At 42.2% G+C, this 23,771-nt stretch overlaps 1 protein-coding gene across 2 annotated transcripts; it reads left to right on the forward strand.

The window, feature by feature from the left end:
* The first annotated feature begins 4,926 nt into the window (after positions 1-4,926).
* Positions 4,927-23,725, forward strand: ATP6V1C2 (ATPase H+ transporting V1 subunit C2). 2 transcript variants are annotated; one of them, XM_050315288.1, is made up of 12 exons: positions 4,927-5,624; positions 7,222-7,289; positions 12,194-12,279; positions 16,458-16,552; positions 17,249-17,340; positions 18,983-19,081; positions 20,223-20,291; positions 21,160-21,252; positions 21,667-21,760; positions 22,071-22,168; positions 22,589-22,718; positions 23,496-23,725. In XM_050315288.1, the coding sequence occupies exons 1-12, from the start codon at positions 5,496-5,498 to the stop codon at positions 23,589-23,591; spliced, it is 1,149 nt and encodes a 382-aa protein (XP_050171245.1). In that variant the 5' UTR covers positions 4,927-5,495; the 3' UTR covers positions 23,592-23,725. The 2 variants fall into 2 exon arrangements, with proteins under 2 accessions (XP_050171245.1, XP_050171247.1); XM_050315290.1 differs by lacking the exon at positions 20,223-20,291.
* Positions 23,726-23,771: the final 46 nt, after the last annotated feature.

The following is a 23,771-nucleotide window of genomic DNA, read 5'->3' on the forward strand; positions in this document are numbered from 1 at the left end:
AGTTGTTTGGCAGCCTTGATAGAGGAGCTTAATTTTCTCAGCCTGTAGTGAACTGTGTCCATTATCCGTAGAAAACAGTGAATCCAGGATTTGGCTCATCAGAACCTTGCCAGCAACCATAAAAAAAAAAAAACAACAAAAAAAGATGAAAATAATTCCAACGTTTCCTGTTCCAATTTACAAAAGACTGAAATAATCTATTATCCAATCTATACACATCTTAAAGAAACAATGAAAATTGCAACTAAATTCTTAACAATACATAATTCTGGTATAAGATGCAAACAGAAGCTGTTTCAAGTAGGTCTTATGCATGGACCCCTGGATGATGTATTGCAACAATGATGATACCAATGATCATGACCAGAATGGCCTCTATTGTAGTTTGTATTAGAGGCTGTTATAGCTGAGATTCCTGGGAAATGAGCACACCTAAATATAGATGCCTGTGTGGGTGCTGGGTGTTTAAGCTCCGGTTTCAGAGGGTTCAGTTGCTTAAATGTAAGTTCTCTAGTGGCATTTGAGATGCTGTATAGTGTCCAGGGCACCTAGATGGGGCTGACACAAGACCTATGGAAAAACCATGCCCTCCTGCAGCATAATCTGGAGGCCAGGGAGGATATACAGAGACATCTCTGGTGGCACTAGAAGCTGTGGCAGCTGAATCTCATCCCTGGTAAATGCAGTTAATGAAGCGTGAGGAGTGTGGTGCAGCAGCCACTGGGTGTCTTCTGTGGAGTGAGCTCCATCATGTCTAGGTTCCACCACCTAATTAGAGCATTGTGAGCTGTTAATAGACATTTAAAGCTGAATTCACTTGACAGCTATTCAGAATGTCCTAAGGAATCCCAGGCATCCACACGGGCAGTTGGTTGGTGTGACAGAAGGCCAGTGTTACCCTGAAACAGCAGCTGAAGGCTCAACAGGATGCTCCAGGGCACCTCAAAAGGCATTCAACAGAGTCAGGAGAAAGAATTCCTAGAGATATAAAACAGTGGAGATTCTTACAGTCAGGAGAATTATGTGACTTTCTTTAGCTTAGACTGCCTGAGGATTCCTGACCCTCTCATCCATTCCCTGGATGCATTTAGCTGGCTGTAGTGCAAACAAAGAAAGGTAGAACCTAGAGGTTCTGACTGCACAGCAGGGAACAGTGTTTTATTTCAACTGTCTTAAAATTATTTTTTTGTTCTTTTCAGTCAAGTTTAGTTTTCATGAAAAGTTGATAAATTCAAGCCTGGTCAGTCATTCATTTAAGACTTCTTAGAAAATTGAAGGGGAAAAGATCAACTAGAATGTGAGCTATTCAAATTTCAATCCAGATAACTTAAGAGCAGCCAAATCTGCCCATTACACTGACTACAGAGTTTTAAAAGTATATAATTAATTTTTGTTGCACATAGTAATGATATACATCTAGATTTTCCAGTCAAATGAATATAGATGAGCAGGTAGAAGAACTGACTGCAAATAGGTGAGAAACAGGATGCTTTCAACAAAGAGCAAATCAATTTACTGCTTTTTCTTTCTTTTTCTAGTGTCAGAATTTGCTGTGTGCAGTACTGATGTTGGCAATGGTGGTGCAGTGTTCTGAACAGTGGTGATAAGCAAACTGAGTGTTACGTTTCCTGGTTTTAATGACAACTAGACAGTGCCCCTGCAGTAGCCACCTACGTATGGTTATGTTAAGGACAAGCTGTCACATACATTCTCTTTTCATGTTCAGTATATTAAAAAAAAGTTCATCAAGAAGGTTCTGCTGCACTTCACATAAAAACACTGAGAGTGAATAATCAATATTCAAATATTATTTAACATAATTGAGAAATAGGTACATAGCTAAGAAATTATGATAAGTAGTTCATGCACTAATCTTAAAGGTAGACAGAAAAATTTTTCATTTAAATAATACTTTGTTATCCATTATCAAATTATTTAACAGGTCCTTTATTGAAATATTTTAGACTATAATTTTAAATATATTGCTGCAATAATAGTGAAAGGGGGTTGGGAAGTAGGATTAAAAAGATTGGTTTTAAGCAGAGGGAAAAACACCCACACATTGTTAAAAGACTAAATAGGTAATGCTCATAATAGCTGTATAATTTGTTTTATAGAGAACTACAGCTCTATGGCTGCTATTTTGCAAGACTAAAACAAGCTTTCCCGTTAGTATCAGTGTAATAATTGTCTAGGTAATTAGTTTTGGTTATCTGTTTGAGAAGGTTGTTTGGGAGATACTTCAAGTAGGATATTTCAATACTGCTGTTTTGAGGCAGAATTTTGCTCCTTAATGTGAAATCTGAAAAAGTACTCATAAATACAGAGAGAGGCAGAGTCACAGAAAAGTTAATTGCCTTGATGGATCAAAGGGAATAGAAAGCCACGTGATGATCATGAGGGAATTAGACAGCTCTGAGATCACATGGCACCACATGCAGGGCCAGCCAGGGAAATGGCTGAGGAGACATGAGCTGTCAGAGCTGTGTTACCACCAGACTGCAGCACACTCTCCTTGTCCCACAGCATGTGGTGCTGCCTGCTTCTCCCCTTCCACCTCTACTGCTGCTTCATGCAGCCCGAAAAATATGTAATGGGGTAAAAAATAAAAAGTTGCAATAAAACCAGAAAATATGATAATAGAAGGCATTCAACAGGACACTGTTTAGACATTAACATCATGCCTGATTGATAATTTTCTATGAAAACAATAAATTAAGTAGCATAATATTTTCACTTTAATAATAGTAACAAATGGAATGTTTCCATATGGAAAAATAAGAAAAGTTGCATTGCTGCTATAAAAATGTTTAGGAAGGAAATAGCATATATTGTAGAATCCAGAAATTCAACAACCCTTGAGCTTGGATTTTACTTTATTTGTCATAACATCATAACATGCATACAGAAGCATCCCCAAAATCTAGTGCCACTGCATCAAGAAACATTTCTGTTCTATTCACATTAGCGTCAACTTACACAATTCTAAATTTAAGAAGCTTATGAGAATGTAACATTTCTAAAATTAATCATGCAAAGTGTTTCCACAGCTTGAGCCTGCAGCAAGAATCCAGTGAAAACTGGTTTGAGGTGGGACTATCACCTGCCTTACCCAGGTGATGAGGTTTACTATACATTTCAGACTACTAGTCTGTGGGTAGATATATATGATGTACATGCTTGAACATCAGTTAATTCTGTTTTCATTATTAAAATGTATAGTTTAAAGAAAAAAACAAAAAAAGGAAAATTAGACAATAATCACTATTTCTATGAATACCATCTCACACACCCATATGTTAATTTTTTGGAACTTTTTGGCTTTCTGGAAAGCCCTTTGTTGTGCCCTAGGGGACTATGATTGAAAGGAGTTAGAATCATAGCAGTTATAAGAATGTATAATTAGCCTAGACAGGAAAAAGAATAAACAAAAAAAGCCTCCACAGAGTGGTTATTTCAGTTACAAATCTCAGTGTCTTTTTCTGGAGTAGAGACTCTTCTCCTCCACACATGTGTTGCTTTTTTATTTATCACTAAAAATGTTAAAGAGAAGCAAAGGAAGATGAATTGCTGGCTAATCTGAAGAGTCTATAAATTTAGAGCCTAAGACCTTGACCTGCATATTAGCTACCTAAAGCACAACTTACACGATGCCTTGCATCAGATGCTTCTACTGAGTGCTGAAGATACTTAAACTCATCAGAGGTCTTCATTTGAGTTCTTGAAAGTGTCAAGAGTTCTTCTGTACATGACCAGACCTGCCTGTCCCCAGCATCTCAAACCCTCTCTGTTTACAACAGGTCATGTGGGAAACCAGGAGCATCTTTCCGTTTAATTTTTTGTGGGGCTTCATTTACATTTGGTACACAGAAACATGTCTTTTTGCACTGTCTTTTGAAGAAAATAAGCCCTCAGTAATAGGAGAGATTGCCTAAGTGCTGTACGACTGCGTAGGGATTAGACTGCTCAACTGGAAGATGAGAACTGGATAACTGCCTGTGAGGGGCTCAGACTCTCACTTGCAGAGATGCTTTTCAGAGGCAGGTGTTGAAACACTCGTTTCCTTCAGAACATGCCTGTATTAGATGGCTCTCAGGAACATTGCTTCACACAACCTATGAAACACTCCCAAATGTCTTAACCAAGCTTAAGGCAACATAACACAGGCTCAAGACTTGGTAAGGACTAACAGCCACAGCTGTATCCCGAGGAAGAAGCATCACCAGGAGCGAAAGCATCACTACCTCGCAGGCTCCTGCACCACTTATTAAATAAAGCGCCCAGGAAAGTCCCAGAAACAAGAGTTTCCTAGAAGCTTCTTTAGTTATTCCAAAACCTTCAGGCTTGCTGGAGGCAGTCGGTGTTCAACACAAAACTAATGGCCTCTGCGTTATTTGTGCCACTTTAAAAGACAGCAAAAAGATGCAAAATTGCCGGAGTCAGAGCTGTGACAGCGCACCAAGCACAGCAGCCTACCGTGGTCCGGGAGGAAGCCCTCATCTCGCCGCTCCGCTCCGCCCCGACCCTGCCCCGGCCACCTCCGAGCGTGTCCGCGCCCGCCCCGCCGGGAGCCGCCGGGAGCCGCCGTGCCGGGAGCGGCGGGCACAGGGAGCAGCGCGGGCAGGTGAGGCAGGGGAAAGAGACCCGGCATCCCCCACATCCCCCACATCCGCGCTGGCAGCGCTCGGTGCCGAGGGGCCAGTGCCACACCTGCCCTGTCCCCTGCACCGGAGCGCGGGGCGTGAGTCGGGGGTGCCCCGGGGGAGCCCTCGGGAGGGACGGGGGATTGCGCTGCGGTGTCCGCTTCTCGCTCTCCTGCCCTCATCTGTTCGCTTCACGCCGCAGTAGCTGTCCCCCCTCCGGATTCTCGCGGCTGCTCTGTCTGTGGTGGTGTGAGGATACCGTCTCTGAACTCCAGGACCTGCCTTCCTCCAGCTCTTCCTATCCAGGCTGGGAAGAAAAAACAGGGGAAAGCAATATTCCATTCTTTGCCAGTGACATCTTTTGCAGCCTTTATGTTCAGCAGAGGTCTTGCTTTCAGTTTTCCCTACAAGTGTCCAACAATTTGAGAATGAATATTTATCAAGCAGAAATGTTTTATTACATTTGGGTGGTTTGGTGAAGTCCCCAGACTGCCCAATGGAGACTGGACATACAGCGCAAGGCAAATGGAACAGGCTGGGAGGGAAAAGGGGAGGAGGAAGATTCATTTCTTTATTCAGAAACTGGATGGATGAACCCTGAGAAGGAAAGAACAGCCACACTCTTTCCGTGACATTCTGGGGAAGGTCATGTTCCATTTCAGCCTGAGACATAGGACTGACTCACTCTCCTACTGTTTCTGAAAGAAAAAAAAAGAAGGAAGAAAAAAAAATCAGTGATCTGTTCTAACTCTTTTGTTTTTAGGGAAGAGCACTCTTTGTGCAGTTCTTTATTAAGCACTTAGCTGCTTTGAGTTTCTACAGTGACCAGGAGTGAAGGGAAAATACTAGATAATGTCGGAGTTCTGGCTAATTTCTGCTCCAGGAGACAAAACAAATCTACAGGCATGGGAGAGAATGAACACTGTGACATCTAAATCCAACCTGTCCAGCAACAGCAAATTCCATATTCCAGACTTAAAGGTAAGTGAGGAAGGGGTTTGTGTATGGGCAATACAGCAGCACTAGCTAGGGCTGTATTGGGACTAGGACTTTTGGGATAACTGTGGGATTTATCCTTTGGGATAAACATGGAATTTATCTTTTGGGACAATATGCAGAGAATAGAAGAAGATTGTAGCTGGGGGATGAGTTGTGTTCAGTCAACTGAAAATTGATCAGAGAAAAGTAAGTCATTGTGTTCAAAACTGACCTTCACATTGGAAGGGTACATGTATCAGAAGTAAAAATGAATAAGTTAAATAACTAATCTCTTGCATTCCATGTACAATTTGCTCCTCGTCATGAAAGACATACATCAGTTTACATGATGGATTGCTAATGCAAAGGAAGTAGCTAGAACCACGACAGTAAGACTGCTGACAGAGAAAACAGTGCTACAATGCACACTACTCCTTGGGAAATTGATGTGTGTGTTTATTCAGTTGCATTATCCAGTTTCATAATATCATATAAATTCAAAGAGTATTAAATCCATGATTTTAAAAATTATTTTAGAGACCTGCACATTTAATTCTGTTTCTGTATGGTGGTTAAGAGGAAATCAAGATCTGCTGCGTTAAAGTCAATAGAGCTACCACAGATGTGGAACTCAGTTCCTTGGGGAATTGTTATCACCCATCACTTAACAATGCTACACTTAGTGCACCCAGGATCTGCCTTTAAACCAAAAAGATTGTTAACAGTTACAACTTGAGCTCCTCCAAGTACATAAGGATGCAAGTAACATGGGAGCATGGCCTGTTCTCAAGTAAAAACCTACTGAATTGTCACATGAATGTTTCAGACTGGTAATGTTGCTTTTTGCGTGTGCACCTGAGATTGATACTCTTTTTACCATCTATGGACCTTATTTTTACCATCTATGGACCTTACCCAACTGGTAGTGGTGTGAGTTTGGTTATGCTAAAGGAACTAAAGCATTTGGAGTATCTGAAGACCCCCATTCACATTCTGCTATTTGTTCTGTATAAAATTTGTTTCTTCTCCCTCAGCTTGACCCTTCATAATGTTGAGCTGGCAACGTAAGAAGAAAAGGTTTACCAATATACTACAATACCATAAATATGGGGTGGTGACTGTGACAGAGTCATACAAAAAGCAGATGTTGGTCGTAAGTGGCTTTGTGAGAGACTTAATTTTTGATAATAGCAAAGAACTCAGACAGAGACCCTCTGTCTGAGGGTCTCTAAGTGCTGCTTCTCTTGGTTCTCTCAGTACCTCTGACTTGTTTGTATGTATGTATTTTTTGTGTGCGTTTCTAGTGTTTGTTTTATCAGGTTAAAGACTATGCAGCTCAATGATACAGGATTAAATGAAAACAGGAAGACAGGGATGTGTGATCTTGAGACTACACATACTTTTTTCCTTTATTGGAAAAGGCTTTTTATGCTTTTTTAGGTCTTGGGTAGAGGAATTGCTAGTATTTTCCACAAAGTAAATAAAGTTCAGCCAAACTGTTGAATTCACCAGTGTTAAGCACAAGTCAGTCTCCTTAAGGCTCTGCCAACAGAAGCCTTAGAGTTGTACATCTTTCACCTAATTCTCATCTTTTACACAGGTGGGGACACTGGATGCTCTTGTTGGTCTGTCAGATGAGTTGGGAAAACTTGATAGCTTTGCTGAAAGGTAAAATAGATCTTATTTACTACCTACAAATGAGAAACAGACATTGTTTTTATGGGATGGTATGTCCTTGTGTTCACCTCAGTCTGACTCAGTTCAGCCTGGACTACAGCTGGACTAAGGTGGATAGGCTTTGTTTAACCCTTGTGTTGATTGTCATAGAAGTCATCACAAAGAAAGGATCATTCCTTAAAATTTAGCTGAATTGAGTCTGTGATAGCTTTCTCTGCACAGCCATTTGAGTGGCAGTGCTAGGAAAGCTGTTTCTCAAAAGGAAACTGCTTAAAACAGGGGGTTTTTTGTTTGGTTGGTTGGTTTTTTAAGAACATTCTTCCTCCCTCATCCAGAAACTTAATGAAACAGCTTTTAGAGAATATGAAGCCCTTCCTGATCTTGTTTTCACAGATTATTTCTGTAGAGCCTTCTGTCCCTTTGCAAACAGATATAGGAGTTCTAAAGATTAAGTTATTTTGAATAAAGTCCAAACCTCTCCCTCTCAGGCTTTTAAACTCCTTGAAAACCAGAATATTGAGTCACATTGTATAAAACCTACTCAAGCAAAGACTCGCATGATCTGACCATGACTTGCTGACCATTGCCAAGTTTGTCTTTTGGACCAAACTGACCTGGATGTACAAAGAATAATGTAGTATAGCAAGCAGAGAAAGTGTTAGGTTGTAAAATGCTTCATGGCACAAAATTGAGTTTGAGGCAATGGAAGTATAAGCTGCTGGGTTTTTCTGGTTTGTTCTATTTTTTTGCTTTGGAAGCATGTAACTATGAACACATGTAGTTTTGGTCATGTGTTAGCTCTGGGGCTTTTAGCCTTTTTTCTCCTGGTCCAGACTGAAAAGGATTTGCGTATCTAAATATGCTCAGTCCTTTCATAGGTTTTTGTCAGGCAACTGCAAACACATACAGAAGCCCTGACATAAACTGTTGGCATCTAGGCTAGGCAGTTTGGGTAAAAGTAGGTCTGCTAGAATACATTTCTCCATATCCTTTTTTTTTTCTTTTAATTTTGTTGGTGCTAAATGAAGTCTGTATTAGGATGATTGCATTTGATCACTCTGGATTGCACACAACATTGATGTTTCTAGAATCATAGAATATGATTCATATCTTGCATTGGAAGGGACCCATAAGGATCATAGAGTCCAATACCCTGCTCCTCACAGGACTACCTAAACTAAACCGTATTGCTTCTCCAGGATTTTTAGCAGGACAGAGCAACTTAATTAATCAAGAAAACCATCTTCATAGTGACTCTGCTGAAAATACTGCCCCATATTCTTTGTAAACATGTTCAGGCCTCTGGTCCATACTGCAGAGAAGAAAATGGGAATGGGGGCAAATTTGGGGAGAGACGGTGCCAATACCTGCTAACTGTTCTAATGGAAGATGTCTCTCTAGTCAGGGTAGCAGATAGGCAAGCAACAGTGAGGCCCTTCCACTGTAATCTACTGAGGCAAGGACTCTCCCTGTTTGCCCCATTTGCCTATCAATGTAGGTAACCAAGAAGGATCAACAACATTTAAAAATAAGAGTGGTGCATTATAAAAATAAGAAAAATAATAAAAATTAGAAAAATAAGAAAAATGCATTAGAATAGTAACATAATAATCAACACAGATTCATCAACACAAGAGAAAAATCAAACGTGATAGCAGATTGAGTCCCACAACAACATACAAAAGCATTTTGCATTAAATAAATGCCTAAGGTCTTATGTCTAAATTGTGACTCAAGGGTTAAAATGCCAAGCACTCACACTTGATTGAAGTAAATGGCATCCAGAGGCTTACAAGCCTGTTCAGATGACCTGAGCAGTTATGTTCCTGCTCCTCTGAAAGAGCTGCCTGCTGAACTGTTGCTGGATAAACACAACTGCCAGTAAAGCCAGGCAGTGCAAACCTGTCAGCGCTGCCTCCTGCCAGGACAGCAGAGAAGGGGCAAGAGCTTGCAGGAGCTATTGTTTCCACATACTTTTATTATTTATTTACTCAGGGAGGAAGAGTGTTTTTCCATGTCACCCTGTGGTAGCATGGAGCTCTCTCATATTGTTAGTTCCCTGGGTCACTCTGAACTGGGGGTTCTCCCTGTTCAAAGTCAGCAGAGCATTTGGCAGCAGCCTCAGATTGCAGGACTTCTGCTCCCTTTAGTGTTTTGGAGGCCTGGCTGATAGCAGCTTTTAATTTTCAGTATCACTTAAAAACTGTTAGACTCTTTTTTTTTTTTTTTTTTTGAAGGTAATGATATTGCAGCACTTGCAGAAGCAAAATGTGAGAGTCTTTCAAGATGTAATAATAGGTTAAATGGAGTTATTGTCTTCATGGGTTTTTACTACCACTTCTTGAGGCAGTTTAGATGAAACCCTCTCCTTTTATAAAGCATCATTTGAGCATGATATTTTCTCAAGGTAGGATTCATCTCATCTAAAGGCAGAGGTTTAAGTGTTGGCTCTGAAAGCTGCTCACTGTTGGATGTCAGTATAGTCAGTGGGACTCCACCAGGGGTCTGATTCCTCTCATTTGCCTCAGACCTCAGTGGTGTGCAGGGTGTGTTATGTCTTTGCACGAGAAATGTTCTGGAGGAGTGAATCCCACTTGCACATCACAGGATGCAAGGCAAGGCACAGAGACTGAGGCAGGACTGGAGAACATTTTTCTGGCCCAGTGTATTACATACGCTGTATCTGTGTCCTGCTGCAGGGACCACGGGATGTTTGGGCAGGAAGGGAGCCAAGCCTTGCCTGGACAGCTGGGACTGTCAGGTGCATGAGAACACACATCTGGACAGAGGCCAGAGCTAACTGTCTCCCACCTGTCAGGTTAGCTGCCAGCTGCACTCAGTGAAACAGTAATGAAAGCAATTTTGGAAAAGCTCCTGGTTTATACACTTCCCCATGGACTGCTTTCTCCGTAAGATCTTTAGCCTCCTGCTATACTGGTCTTACCAACTGCCGTCTCGTTCCAAGTTCTTTGAGCTCCCTGAGCATCATGAAGGAGATAAAAACCAGCTGTATCTACCAGCTGAAATTTTCAGAAATGCTTGTCAAGGTCACAGGTGACAGGGAATTGCTCTCTGGATCCCTCAACCCGCCCCCCCAGCCAGAGTGTGGGCAAGATGTGCTGTACTCCAGCAACCCTCAGCTGGTACCAGGTCCCTGAGGGGCTGCATGTAGATACTGAAAAACTGCAGCAGCTCTGGGAGAAGGGCATAAACTGGAGCACAGTGGTGTAAATTCTTCCTACAGGAACTCTGAACTGCACCTGTCCAGGGTAACAGAAGAATGGTATGGGTTGAAAGGGTTCTTTAAAGATCATCCAAACGGCCTGCCATGGGCAGGGACACCTTCCATTAGACCAGGTTGCTCAAAGCCCCATGCAATCTGACCTTCAGTGTTTCCAGTGGTGGGGCATCCACAGCTTCTCTGGGCAACCTGTTCCAGTGCCTCTTCACTCTCAGAGTAAAGAATTTCTTCTTTTGTATCCAATCTAAATCTGCTCTCAGTTTAAAACTGTTGCCTCTTGTCCTGTCACTACAGGTGCCGGTAAAAAGCCTCTCTCCAACTTTCATATAAGCCTCTTTTATATACTGTAAGGTCACAATAAGATCTTCTTCAGACTGAATGATCCCAAACAGCATGAATTTTAACTACTGCATTCTTGGCAGCATCAGCAATTTCATATTTTTCCTCCCTGTCACAGGACTAGAAAACCTTTCCCAAGACTGTAAGTTTTTTCACAGGAATAGAGAGAGATGTAACTGCTTTGCAGCACATGAATGAAAATCCTTTTCTCTGATGTTTTCCCCATACCAGGAAAGACTGTACCTGGCTCAAAGTCCTTTTCCTGAGCTCTTGAAAACCACAGGATGTCACAAGATACATTGTCCAAACACTGTAGGTGCAATTTCAGTCTCCAGCTCATCTACAGCTGTAGTAGTCTCCCCTCAGGAAGGAAAGAAAGGGATAAGAAGCCTGCCATTACGCTCCCTATTGTTGTGCCAAGGATTATGTCTACTTTGTGTCTCCACAATTTCATGATCAGGCAGTTGCTTTGTAGCTGCTGCTTTTTTTTTTACTGTGTGTAGTCAACCTGGAACAGTTCAGGAATTGAAGGCCAAATTCTATGAATATCTCTGAGTGCAGAAAGATACTGGAACAACCAGAAAGTCTCTTAGCCTGTATGAGACAGGTACTTTGACTAGAGACAGGGGGATCTACTACTGGAGGGACTTGATGAATCCATTTTTTTGAAATCAGCGAAGAATAAGTAACTGTGTGGAGACAGCATTCTCCAGGAGGGACTCTGTTCAAACCACTACTCTGAATGGGATTTGAATCTAGTTCTCCCATAACCTTAAAGGAATGTCTTGTCCACCATGCTAAAGAGAAGAGAGAAAGTCTCCTAAAGAATAAGAACAAGAAGGAAATTCTCCCTGTCAAACAAGTGAACAGTGCCATTTGCCCCTGAGTACTTTTAAGAACCTTCTCTCAGCAAGCCTTAAGAGTTTCTTTAGCATCTTATGGAACAGATTTTCAGTCAATGTTGTCTGTATGTAGCCTTCTGTTCCTTCATCACCTTTGGGGTTTTAAACGTAGGTTTCTTGCCTTCTGGTTTCTGCTATGAGCATAATGACTGTACAGAAGACTGAACCTTGATCAGTCTAGAGCACTGGATAAATAACATTACCTGTGTTTTTGCAGAGATCAATGTATTTAAGAGATAAGAAATTTAGTTCTGTGGTATGTCATAGATTGCTTATCATCATTTGCATTGCAAATTAACCTACTTTGCTTCAGGTGTTTTGTTTGGGCATCTCTGTGTTTATTAGATCATTGTGATAACTGTTTTATAACAATTTTGTTTCTTCACTAACACAGTTTTCTTGTTACACCTAAGCATAATAAAGAAAATAGCTCAGTACATAGGAGAAGTTATGGAGGACTCAAAAGATAAAGTCCAAGAAAATCTTCTGGCCAATGGAGGTAGGTGCTGGGAATGTGGGGGTTTTAATGCATTGATGCTTCTTTTTTTTTGCTTTAGAATATGAATATGTGGAATTGAAACTCTCACACTTCAGAAAGGACAGCCACAGCAACATTTTATCAGAACATGTCTAGCCTGCTCCCATTATTCTCAAAGTTGGCAGAAGCTAACTTTGGAGTGAAGAGGAAAGCAGGAGACATCCTCCTTCACTCCTAATATGACCTAGCACATTTCTGTGCCCTGCCTGGGCTTGATCTCTTATGGGCATCTAAATCTCATTCTGTATGGCTGTGTGACAGGTGTCATTGATCTGATACAGATTTGCATTCTCCAACTATCCTATAAAAGTACAACAAAATTGGATGTGTTACACATGCTAATTACAAACTTGTAGAATTATGGTTTTGAATAAACTTAAGAGTGCACACTCCATCACCCTTTCACTGTCTGCAATGTTGTACTTCAGACCTGTATGGGTAAAGGATGGGGAGGAAGTTCTTTTAGAAATGTCTGTGTATGACATAAAACTGATGTGTGATGAGTGCAGCTGTTTAAGAAATACAATAATCCCACTTACTGTGTTTCAGGGCTAAAGGATAAAATGAAATGTCTCAAAAGTATGTTGACTGATGATTGTGGTGTTGTTACATGCATGCATTTGTGTGTATTAGTGCTAGACACAAGTCTTGGTCTGGTTGTAGAGATACAGTGATCAGGTTACGATGGATTTCTCAAGTAACAACCTCGTAGCTTGATCACGATATCCCTATGACTTGAGAAACAACAGGTTTCATTAATTTCCTTTGTTTCCCCTTTTTACACCATTTTGTTTTCCTATCAGCTCTTCATGTGTGGTATTAGAAGGCTATGACAATTACTTGTGTGTTACTAATTTCTCTCCTCTGTCTGGGTTTGGTCATCCAAACAAATCATATTAAATTAGGACATGAACCTTTCCAAGATTATTCACTGCATCTGAAAAATGAAGTCAGCTTTAGTATATGAGGATTCCCCTAATATCTTCCAGCGTCAGTCTTCATAAGCAGCAGCAATTTTGCTGCACCAAGTCTTCCTCCTTACCTTTTTGATTAGCAAAAGGACTCTAAAGTCCTTTTGGATTTCCTTGAGTTTGTGAACTCAAGGACTTCCTTGAGGTTGTGAAATCAGAAACAAAATCATAAGACCTGATTTCTTGCTGCATGATCCTGTTTCAGACTATTACATCATCCCAACTCAAACTTTGTTTTAAGTTACACTGATTTTAGCTCAGTTGTATATAATTCTGATAGCAGTTAGGTGGTGGCTGTGTGTCTAAGTTTTTTGTTAGATATGTATGAAGAAAAATGCAAAGGATGAAAAAATACAGCACTTTTAGTTATGTGAGTATACACACATGGAGTTTTCCAGTGGGCAACAGTTGAAAGCAGCCATATGGAAATTTCTCTCTTACAGAGAAAAATATATATTTGGGTAATAAAAAAAATTTTAATATATTGTAACAGCATAAGCAAACTTTTTTGCTTATGACAGAATAAAAAATGTGAAATGACATGAAAGCTTTTCTTCAAAGATTCATACCAAATTCTCTTCCATTTATGGTAATGTTAAATCCAAATGAATTTTAAAATTTGATAAATGGTGGAATAACTCCATGCTTTATAGTGAACACAAAACAAAGCAAAGTGGGAAGCATAACAATTTTGAAGAATTAAGTGTTTTAAAGGGAAAGTGTTTAACATTGCATCTTAGAGCTGAGTGCGTAAATTAGATTATGAGATTCAGGCTGTCGAGTTCCTGGACAGCTGTGAGCTGGTAGGAATCATCTCTCCTGGGTGGGCAGCTATGTGAAGTCTTTTAGAATAGACTTGACAGGTCCCATGTCTGAGGGATGCCATTCCATGAGCAACAGGATTCTAGGACTGCTTGGCAATTTAAGCTCAGCCCTGCTAGTGTAGTTCACAGTAGTTTGTGCCATCCCCAAGATCAGGCTTCTTAACTAACCTGCACCAGTGCCAGAGCACTGCTCAGGAGTGAACTTGAAAAACTGGGCTGAGAACTCACGCTGTGTTTAACTGTCCAACATCCGGATTCTGCTGAGAATTAAGGAATGTGAGGATAGAAAGGGCATGTAAAGTTCTTTGGGGAACTTCTATATCTCATCAGCTATAAATAGGTCAGTGTCTGTCTTTATAGAGCCTGTGAATACACTGTTCCTCTGCACAGCCCAGTAATTCCAAGCTCTTTGCAGGTTTCATCCCCACTGAATTTAGCAAGGCCTAAGCACGCAAGGTTAGAAGAGAGGCAGCAGAGTGAAATCCTTGTGCTGTGTACCCCCTATTGGAAATGGTGTGTGAACTTTGTTACTGAAGTATATTTGACCTCTCTGCCTTCCCCACGGAGACCATGAGCAAGCACTGCTGGAGAACTGTGCACACAAGAGCTGTGCCATAGCTCTCCCTGCCTTCTGCAGTTTTGCACCTTTTCTGCACCCTCCGTGTGCAAGAGAATTTGCTCATTCCTGATGAGACATTAGCAAGAAGCACTGGATCTTTGCCTTGTGACTCCTGCTGATTGGATGTGGGGGACGTTGACACAGATGTGGTTTTACAAAGAGGGGGAGAACACCACTGTGCCAGTGCTCTCTGCCTTCTAGGCAGTTTATCCCTTGCTAAGAAGCCTGTTCCCTCCTAGCATAAGACTTTCCATGCTTCAGAAATCTAATAGGGTAAACTGACTCTGTTGTGGGGTGAGAGAAGCCCATGGAAAGGATAGTGCTCTCCTGCCAAGGGTATTTGGTATCACACAAAATAGGGTAGTACCCTCAGCCTGGTAATATGGCAATTACACAATATTCCACATTCCTTCCTATGCATCTTGGTTCTTAAAGTTTTCCCCTTACCCTCAAAGTCCAGCCCACAAGAAATTGTGCTCAAACCTCACTGTGGGACTGAATTCACTCCCTGGACAAGGCAGCAAAGAGCACTTAAGGGCCTCAGCATGCATGTCCTTTTACTTGACATCTTGAGCTTGTTTTGCTCCCTACTGCTTCAGTGCAACTTCCCAGATATTCTCCATATTTATCCTTCTGGTCTGGAAGGAAGCCCACCCTTCAGCTGACAGTGCCTCTTTGTCTAGATGTCTGCTGCCTTCCTCTCACCTTCTTAACCTTTAGGGAGCAATTCCAGCCCCTCTGCTTGTTGTGGCAGGATGCATGACTTTACCTCATCCTATAAAGTTGTGTAAGAACACTGCGTAGTGGTGTGTTCAGCATCCAAAGGGCTCTCAGGACTCAGGCAAAGAGCTGTTTGATTTCATGAGCTGCTGGAGGAGAATTCCTTATTTGGTACCATAATGTACTAAGCCTTACTGTTTTCTAATATCAAGGAGTCTTGGTCTTCAAATAGTGGAACAGGACGACCCTGTTCTAGGAGCTGGATGTTGTATGTGTCATCTCCCCTTGATTCTGGGAAGAAGCCACGGCTCCCCATGGTCCGAGGGTGCCTTGTTGTGGGGATTGCATGCACAGAGCTTTGCTGTGAATTTCTGTTGTAGGATGCTGTGACTGGACATTTATATAAATACCCTATAGTTTTGTGTGAGATGGGAACTTCTGTGCACAAAATCAAGGAGGAATTCATCATCACACCTGAATTTGTTTGATTTCTAGTGAGCACTTGAATGAATCACAGAAAAGTTAATCTGCTATGCTCTTAATACCTTTGATCAAGCTCTCAGCCACCCTCACTATTACTGCTTGTCCTGGGCATGAAGCATTTTTCTGATAGCTCTTGCTGGGATTAAATTCAGGCATATTGCAGAAATCAAGATTGAGATTACACAAAACTGTTTATACTGTGAAGAAGAATAGCTGTACAACTGTGTGTCCCGATGATACAGATAATGTTACAATTTTTCTATACTGCTAGGTGTAAGGCAGTAAAGATTTCTGGTTCAGCTTCTAAGTTTGGGCATGTTTAGAAAGACGATTAGATTGGGCATATGATCTGTGCAGATTTGATCTAGATCAAATCTCTATAAGAATTCAGAGGTGGGCTTCTGGTTCACTCCTGTCTCTAAAGATAATCAAAGTTATGCCTAAGGTATAGCTGGGAACTACCACCCAAACTCTGGCTGTCTGATACCCTATCTGCTTTCATGCATCTCTTTGCATTTTCAGTTGACCTAATTAGCTACTTGACACGGTTTGAGTGGGACATGGCCAAATATCCCATAAAGCAGCCGCTGAAGAATATATCAGAAGCATTAGCAAAGGTAAATTGCAATCCAGATTTTAAGATGTCATCATGGGGAAGCATGTCTTTTGGCAGGTTGTGTTCCCTCTTCTCACGGCAGTCAGTGGGAGCTTTGCCTTTGGCTTGGCCAGGAACAAGCTCAGAAGCACACACTTAATACTGAAGCAGTTTATATTATTGCAATTTCTACTGCAATTATAATGATACATACATTGAAACCTAACCAATCTGTAAGTATATGGCACTTAGTCAGATTTACTAGAGTACATTGATGTGTTTTTTGCACTTTAATCCCCTTCATTGTAATATTTTATTTTTTCATATACTGTCATATTATTCTCCATCTTGGAGGATTTTTTTGTGAAATTGCTGGTCTGACAATAAATCAAATGCCTGCAGGCTGGATGAATTATTTACACTGTCAGCTCATTTAGAAAGGTGTGATGTGTTGTTCAGCGTAGGTAACAAATGAAACCATGAACTTGCCCCTTAGGTACAGCTTTGGCACTCTAACAGCAACAGCTGCCTGAATCCTGCTTTCTGCAGAGGTCTTTGCCACGGGGGAGGTCTGACACTAGTTCCCTCTTGGCCACAATCCAGGTGGTTTTAGGGGGCTGACAGCTGTGTGCTTGCATTAAGGTGCAGTGGTAGTGGGATGGAGGTGAGAAAGAGGCCTCTAGCACTGTGTTGACTCACTTTTTTTACTTTGTTTTAGCAAGTGACTCAAATAGAAACAGACCTAAAGACCCGATCAGCTGCATACAACAACATTAAAGGAAATTTGCAAAGCCTGGAGAAAAAAACCATGTAGGTATTTTGCATTGGGGATGCTGCATGGCTGAACTGAGGGCAGTGTGAGCCCACACCTATTGCTGTGCAGAGGACCACGTGTTTTGGTGGGAAAACTTTTCTGGCTTTGGGACATGCTGAGTAGCTACAGACACAGCAAAAGTCAGTGATAGGAAAGCTGGTGTAATCAGCATGTCTCAAAATCAGCTTAGGGACAGTGCCAATCCTAATGGGGTTCTATTGGCAGTGTGAGCAGGCAGTCTTGGAAAGAGTCAAAACCAAATGCACTGTATTGTTCTGATGGGACTTCAGGGAGTCAGAAGTTAGATGAGCGGTGTCAGCTGGTGTATTCTTTTGCCAGACAGAGCTGTGTCCTGTGTTCTGAACAGGATTTGCAGGGGCTCCCATAGGAAACAGCTCTGTCTTGCTTGTTCCCGCACCTCACCAGCACCCCACTTATATTTTTCTTTTCTTTGTTTCATTCTGTTGGTTCAGGTAATGCATTTTTTGGGCTTCCCAAATGTTCTCTCTCCTGTCTTCATCTGCTTATGGTCTTTACCTCTATCAATGCTGATACCTGGGTTTTTCCTAGGATATCATTGGGGAGAATGGTAAAATCCACTAAGTAGTAAATTCAAAGCAACTTAGATGATGCTGTGCAAGCCCTCACCCAACACATGCTCCTATGTGCCACTGTGTCATACTAAGGATCTGGGCACAGGACACAGGTCCTTGCCCTCCTGACCCTGCAGCCAACCAGGCTGGCATCCTGCTGTCCAGGCCTCTGGCCAGGTGATGAGGGGGAAGAACAGAGACCTTGTGGTCAAGGCCTATCTTCCTCTCACCATTTCATTCACCTTTATATGCTGACAACTCTGATGTCTATTAGTGCCAGAGAGCCTGGGTTGAACAAACACCTAATAAGTTACTGGCCAGTTAATTAATATTTAGAAACTACTGGTTTAGGTCCTTTTCACTTTTGCCCAGTGACAGGTAGGGCAGTTCCTCTCTTGTCATACACACCTGATGCCTTCCAGCCATGTCCAGTTAGCCCCGGCCATCTACATCTCCTAGGAATTAATATGATCAAGTGGGCTTAGTCTGAAAAGACCTCCTGCAGGTCCCACCCGTGCATGAGACTGCTGCTCTCACTGCCCTTCAGCAGGAGGTATCTGTGTGCCTATCCACAGCAGTCCAGGTATGCCAGTGTTGCTTTGATGGCTTAGGTCTGTACTGATATCTCTTGCTCTGCCTGAAGCCAGGTCACACAAGCAGTTCAATGGGCTTCCTGAGAAAGCAGGTGTCTCCTTCAGGAAGTGGCAATGACTGGAAGCAGATGTGCTCTTCCTGAGCATCTACACCCCTACTGTAGAAACAAAAGCAGCAGAAGTGTAGTTTCACATAAAGGGCATAAACTGGCCTCATGCTAGTCACCGATATTCTGTCATTAGTATTAGTTGTTTTTTGATTCTTCTTGGTTGCAGTAAAAATAACAAAATGGCCATTTCAGAAGTGTAGCTGTGTCCTTTAGCAACCTCCTTCTTGGCCCTCTTCTACCCCAGTATACACTATTAGCAACTCCACCCACAGCACAATACCTCCAGTGTGCTGCTGCTGAGTTCCTGCTAGTGTTATTTTTACTTTGTCTTCTTTACCGTAGGGGAAATCTGCTGACCCGGACCCTGGCAGACATAGTGCATAAAGAAGACTTTGTTCTGGATTCTGAGTATCTTATCACGCTGCTCGTCGTGGTGCCAAAGTAAGGCAATAGTGTGTGCACAGATGCTTGATGTGGCGTTGAGTTTCAGGCCTTGGCACTGGATCCGGGCAATGCTGGGTCAGGTTGGGGCAGCTCATCAGCGCTGTGGCTGGGACATGGGTGGAGCTGTTAGCAAAGAAGAAAGAACCGTTTCTGCCAAGAGTGGTGCTGGCACAAAGAAGGAGGCAAAGACTGTTCCAACACTGTAGCAGGACAGAAACGGGATGTGGGTTTTTAATGATTACGAGTGTGTTCTCAATCAACCTCCTGAATAGTAAGAGCTAAAAGAAAAACAGACTCTTACTGGAGCACAGCCATAACCTGTCCAACTCACAGTCTCTGCTGGCCATACACTGCATCTGTAAGCCCCTGGTGGTCTAGTGGTTAAGGGTGCGGCACTGTCACTGCCGAGACCCCGGTTCGATTCCCGGTCAGGGCCACTCCCAGGCAGATGGAGCTCGTTAGCCCTTAAAAAGGCAACCCATCTACGTCCTAAGGACCTCGCTGCCACCATCCAAGCTCGCTTGGCCCCGGCAGATGAACCTTAGGATTAAAGGATGGGCTCAGTTCCGCGCACACTGTGTCTCACCTAAAAAATCCAATGCGCAGGCTGGAAGGTGTAAAGACCTTCCCCGGATCTTCGCTCGTGAAGACTGGCCATTAAGTGCCTACATGCAGGATGACTGCCACTGCCATCAGTTGCGACAGTTATACAGTGTCCTCCTCAGAAGCCTACACAAAAGTTTTCCTCTCCATATAGCCCTGTCCCAACACACACAGAAGGCACCATAACTTTACTGTATCACAGGTTACAAAAAAGCTGTCTGAGATCTAAGTTTCTTGAGTTTCTTATCTGCACATTCTTTCAGATTCCCCCTAAAAACAGACTTCTTGCTTTGCAAACTCTTACCATCCCCCAGATCCCTTCCTTCCAGTGCTGGCACTCACCATGATTACAGTCTAGCATTGGATCAGCTCTGGGGTTGCACACAGCAGATGCACCACACCTACCCATGGTAGGGGTCCTCCAGGACCCCAACCCTTCTGCCCTAAGCCATTAGCCTAACTAACTACATATATCAACACATTTGCTTTCCAATATATAGTATTTATTTACTGTGCTTTGTTGTATTGCTCAAAGGTCAAGCTATGTACAGTGGCAGAAGACCTATGAATCCCTCTCAGATATGGTAGTGCCTCGCTCCACCAAGTAAGTGAAGTTCCAAATTAAGCTCCCTGTTCATTTCAGAGATCCCTGCTATATTTCAGCCAAATGGCTGGATCCTGGAAGGAATCACTTGTCTAATGCATAGGCTCCACATTAACATATTTTCAGTTCAAATCAGAAATTACTCTGTTCAAGGGAAGTGCAGATGAAAGAAAAAAAAATTTTATCACAATTAGCTTGTTGTTCCTTTTTCAAGAAACCTAGTTCTTTCTACTTTCAACCAGTGCCTTAGCTTTTTTGTGTAAAACAGACAATATGTTACAATAATCAAGGCATAATTCAAACACATGCAATCACGTAGAACTATATGGAAACTGATTCGTAAGAAGATCAAACACTAAATTTGCATTTTAATTGCTTCCTGCTGTACAATAGAATAATTCAGCATACTATCATTTGCATTAGCAAATACCATATTAACTTATCCTTTCACCTTAAATATTCCACTGCTCAGCTCACACAGACCATGAGGCTCAGTCCAGGGCACAAGAGCTGACTATTTAGCTATTACCTGAACTGCAAGAAGTGGAAGCAAGCTGTTTGCTACTGCCTGTCTCAAAAACACAAGTGTATGGAAAGGTGGGGCAACGTTACCAGGAAACACAGACAAATCAGGCAGGCAGAATGTGTGTACTCCAGGGGGTTCAGGAGTTTCACATTGGAGATAGCTTAGCCAGTGCTAGTAAAGTCTTTGTTCTCTGTTTCAGTCACAACAGTTCTCGAAAAGCAGGGTGTTTTTCAGTATCATAAATGAAAATAAAGAGAACTGCAAAAGAGGAAGGTGAGGAAGGCAAAAAAGGCATGAGGGGATTGCCATGACAAATCAAAGCATTGGATTTCCCTCCCACAGAATGATTGCTGAGGATGCAGAGGGAGGACTCTTCACCGTGACCTTATTTAGAAAAGTGATGGATGACTTCAAGGCTAAAGCCAGGGAAAACAGGTAAGAAACAATGACTGCTAGTCAGGGCAGGCTAGTGAGAGATAATGAGGACAAGGTGAAGCTTATTCTGTGTGCAGTATGCTGAATCCATCACTGAGTTTTAGGACTTCTTGAGTGCTTGGGCTACTGCTGGCCCTAAAGCCACTGACAAGGCAGGGTGGGAAGGAGCTGTGGCAGCAGAATTACTGATCCTGTTCCTAAAGCACCAAACTACAGATTCTGGAATTGTCCTTCCTGCTCTCATGCTACTGACAGCATGAAGCTGGCTTTCTAGGGGTGACTTAAACTCCCACCCTCCACATATTTTAACTTGTTAAATGGCTAGCAACTTTCTATACCTGCTTCTCCAGAGGGAAATTACTGTGCATTTCACCTGGACTACAACTTGTGAAAGCAAATGTCATTCAATTGTAGGTTCATAGTTCGAGAATTTTATTATGATGAGAAGGAGCTGAAATGTGAAAAGGAAGAGCTGATGAAATTAGCTTCTGATAAGAAACAACAATATGTAAGTAGCCCCTCAAGCTGATGGCCTGCATAAATACAGCCTTTGCTACTAGTGTGCCTAAGCATCTCTGACTCAGAAATGGCTTTATGGTTCCACCAGTCTCCTGTGAGCTCCATTTAGCCCATAAAACTGAGGCATGGGATAAATAACATGATTGGCCCAAAGTCATCTGAGTTGATGATAAACTGGGAATCACTACCAGGTGCCTGGGAACTGTCCCAGCAGCCCATGATGACCTTAGTGATGTGTTAGCTATGGGGCTGCTTCACTCAGCAAGGGGATCACAGTACTGTTGTGTCTGTTCCCATAGGGCCCATTACTGCGCTGGCTGAAAGTGAACTTCAGTGAAGCATTTGTAGCTTGGATTCATGTGAAAGCCTTGAGAGTTTTTGTTGAATCTGTCCTGAGGTGAGTTAACACAGAGTGCAGGCAGAGGTTCCTGTGAAAGTCAAAACGTACAGTTCTCTTCCTGGTGCAGTTCCTATGTGGGTGGAACCCTTACACACCTTGTTTTGTGTTGATCAAGATGTGTCCCTTGCACACTTCATTCCAGGAGCTCACGGGAGACAATACACATCACAAAAAAGGTGACACACAAATTTGATGAAAAACAGTTCTTTGGGGGCATGCAGAGGGAAGTAGAAAACAGAAAGACACTATTCAGTTGACTTTTGTCTTTAAAAAGAAAATGCTTTCCAGTAAGAAGGCAGCATTGTTTCTGCAACATACCATCAGCTGGCATGCCTGGAGGCTGAGGAGCGAGAAGGGCAGGAGCAGAGAGCTGTGTCCCTTCCCAGCAGATGATCATGTATGTTGATGTGTTTCAAGGTATGGCCTCCCAGTAAATTTCCAAGCAATGCTGTTGCAGCCAAATAGGAAGTCTGTAAAACGCCTGAGAGACGTCCTAAACGTGGTCTTCAAACACCTGGATGAAGTTGCAGCAGCAAGTATAATGGATGTACGTATCTGACCTGCAAGCGCACATGCTGTAGCTCGCCTCACCTTAGCCAAATGGACTTCTACTGTCCAGGGGCTACAGCATGCATATCCTCACATCTTGCAGTGCTAGGAGCCCTGGGTGCAGCTCTAATCCCTGGTGGTTGCAGACTGGGTTAGGGTAACAGTTAGGCTCAGATTATGATGCACATGCATAGAAGAGATTGCTTGTATTTTCTGTTGAATCATTTGATGTTTACAGCTACCCAGAAGAAAACAGGTCTGCTCAATTATGGCAGTTTCTCTGCATAAAAGGCTTAAAAGTCCTTTATGAACATTCAGATCAAAACAAGCAAGAATAAAAAAGAATTTGGAGCTAAACATGAGGACTGGGACACCTCTATCCCCTGTAAAAGGCTGTAATTCATAAATAACCTAAGCCTTAAGGAGCAGTACTTGCTTTCACCTTCCCCACATCTTGAGTGCACAAATATTTCAGGCTAAAGTAATAAATAAACTAGCAGGCCTTTAAAACAGTCTAAAACCAGCAACCATGATTCCCACTACACAAAGGGAAGACAAAGAGATGAGCTGCTCTAGAGCTGAAGCACACAAAATTGCTACAAGTTCGTAACAATGGAGCCCGAATTCTCAGTGTTACGTTAGACAGCCTGAAACAAGCACAGACCAGATTCTCAGTGTTGAATGTGGGAGAGGAGCACAAAAGCAAGCCCCTGTAGCTTGGAACTGTGCAACAGTTTGTTTACTGCCACTAAAGTCATATTATTTCCTTTTCCAGCCTGGCATGGACATCCCTGGCTTACAACTGAGTAATCAAGAATACTATCCTTATGTCTATTTCAAGATTGACCTCAGTCTTCTTGACTGCAGTTAAAGAAAAATTGCTCAAATTTCATCTATTAATTTTCAAGACTCTTAATGTTATAGTAAAACAATCTTCAGCTGCTGAAAGTCAAATTAAAATGCAGATGCTGTAGCAGGATGATCTTCCTTCTACTTCCAATAATTTTTAGAGTGACTTCAATATAAATATTCCTTATTCATAGTTTTACAA

The sequence above is a fragment of the Myiozetetes cayanensis genome, unplaced genomic scaffold (assembly GCF_022539395.1).
Source record: "Myiozetetes cayanensis isolate MyiCay16 unplaced genomic scaffold, myiCay2020 scf2-11, whole genome shotgun sequence".
In the NCBI taxonomy this organism is placed as follows: Eukaryota; Metazoa; Chordata; class Aves; order Passeriformes; family Tyrannidae; genus Myiozetetes; species Myiozetetes cayanensis.

What these genes read in the sequence shown, in the direction of transcription:
- ATP6V1C2 (XM_050315288.1), top strand. Translation starts at nt 5,496, where the DNA reads ATGTCGGAGTTCTGGCTAATTTCTGCTCCAGGAGACAAAACAAATCTA. An exon ending in CTGCTCGTCGTGGTGCCAAA is followed by an intron (nt 19,082 to 20,222) that starts GTAAGGCAATAG and finishes TATTGCTCAAAG; the next exon opens with GTCAAGCTATGTACAGTGGC. An exon ending in CAGCAGCAAGTATAATGGAT is followed by an intron (nt 22,719 to 23,495) that starts GTACGTATCTGA and finishes TTCCTTTTCCAG; the next exon opens with CCTGGCATGGACATCCCTGG.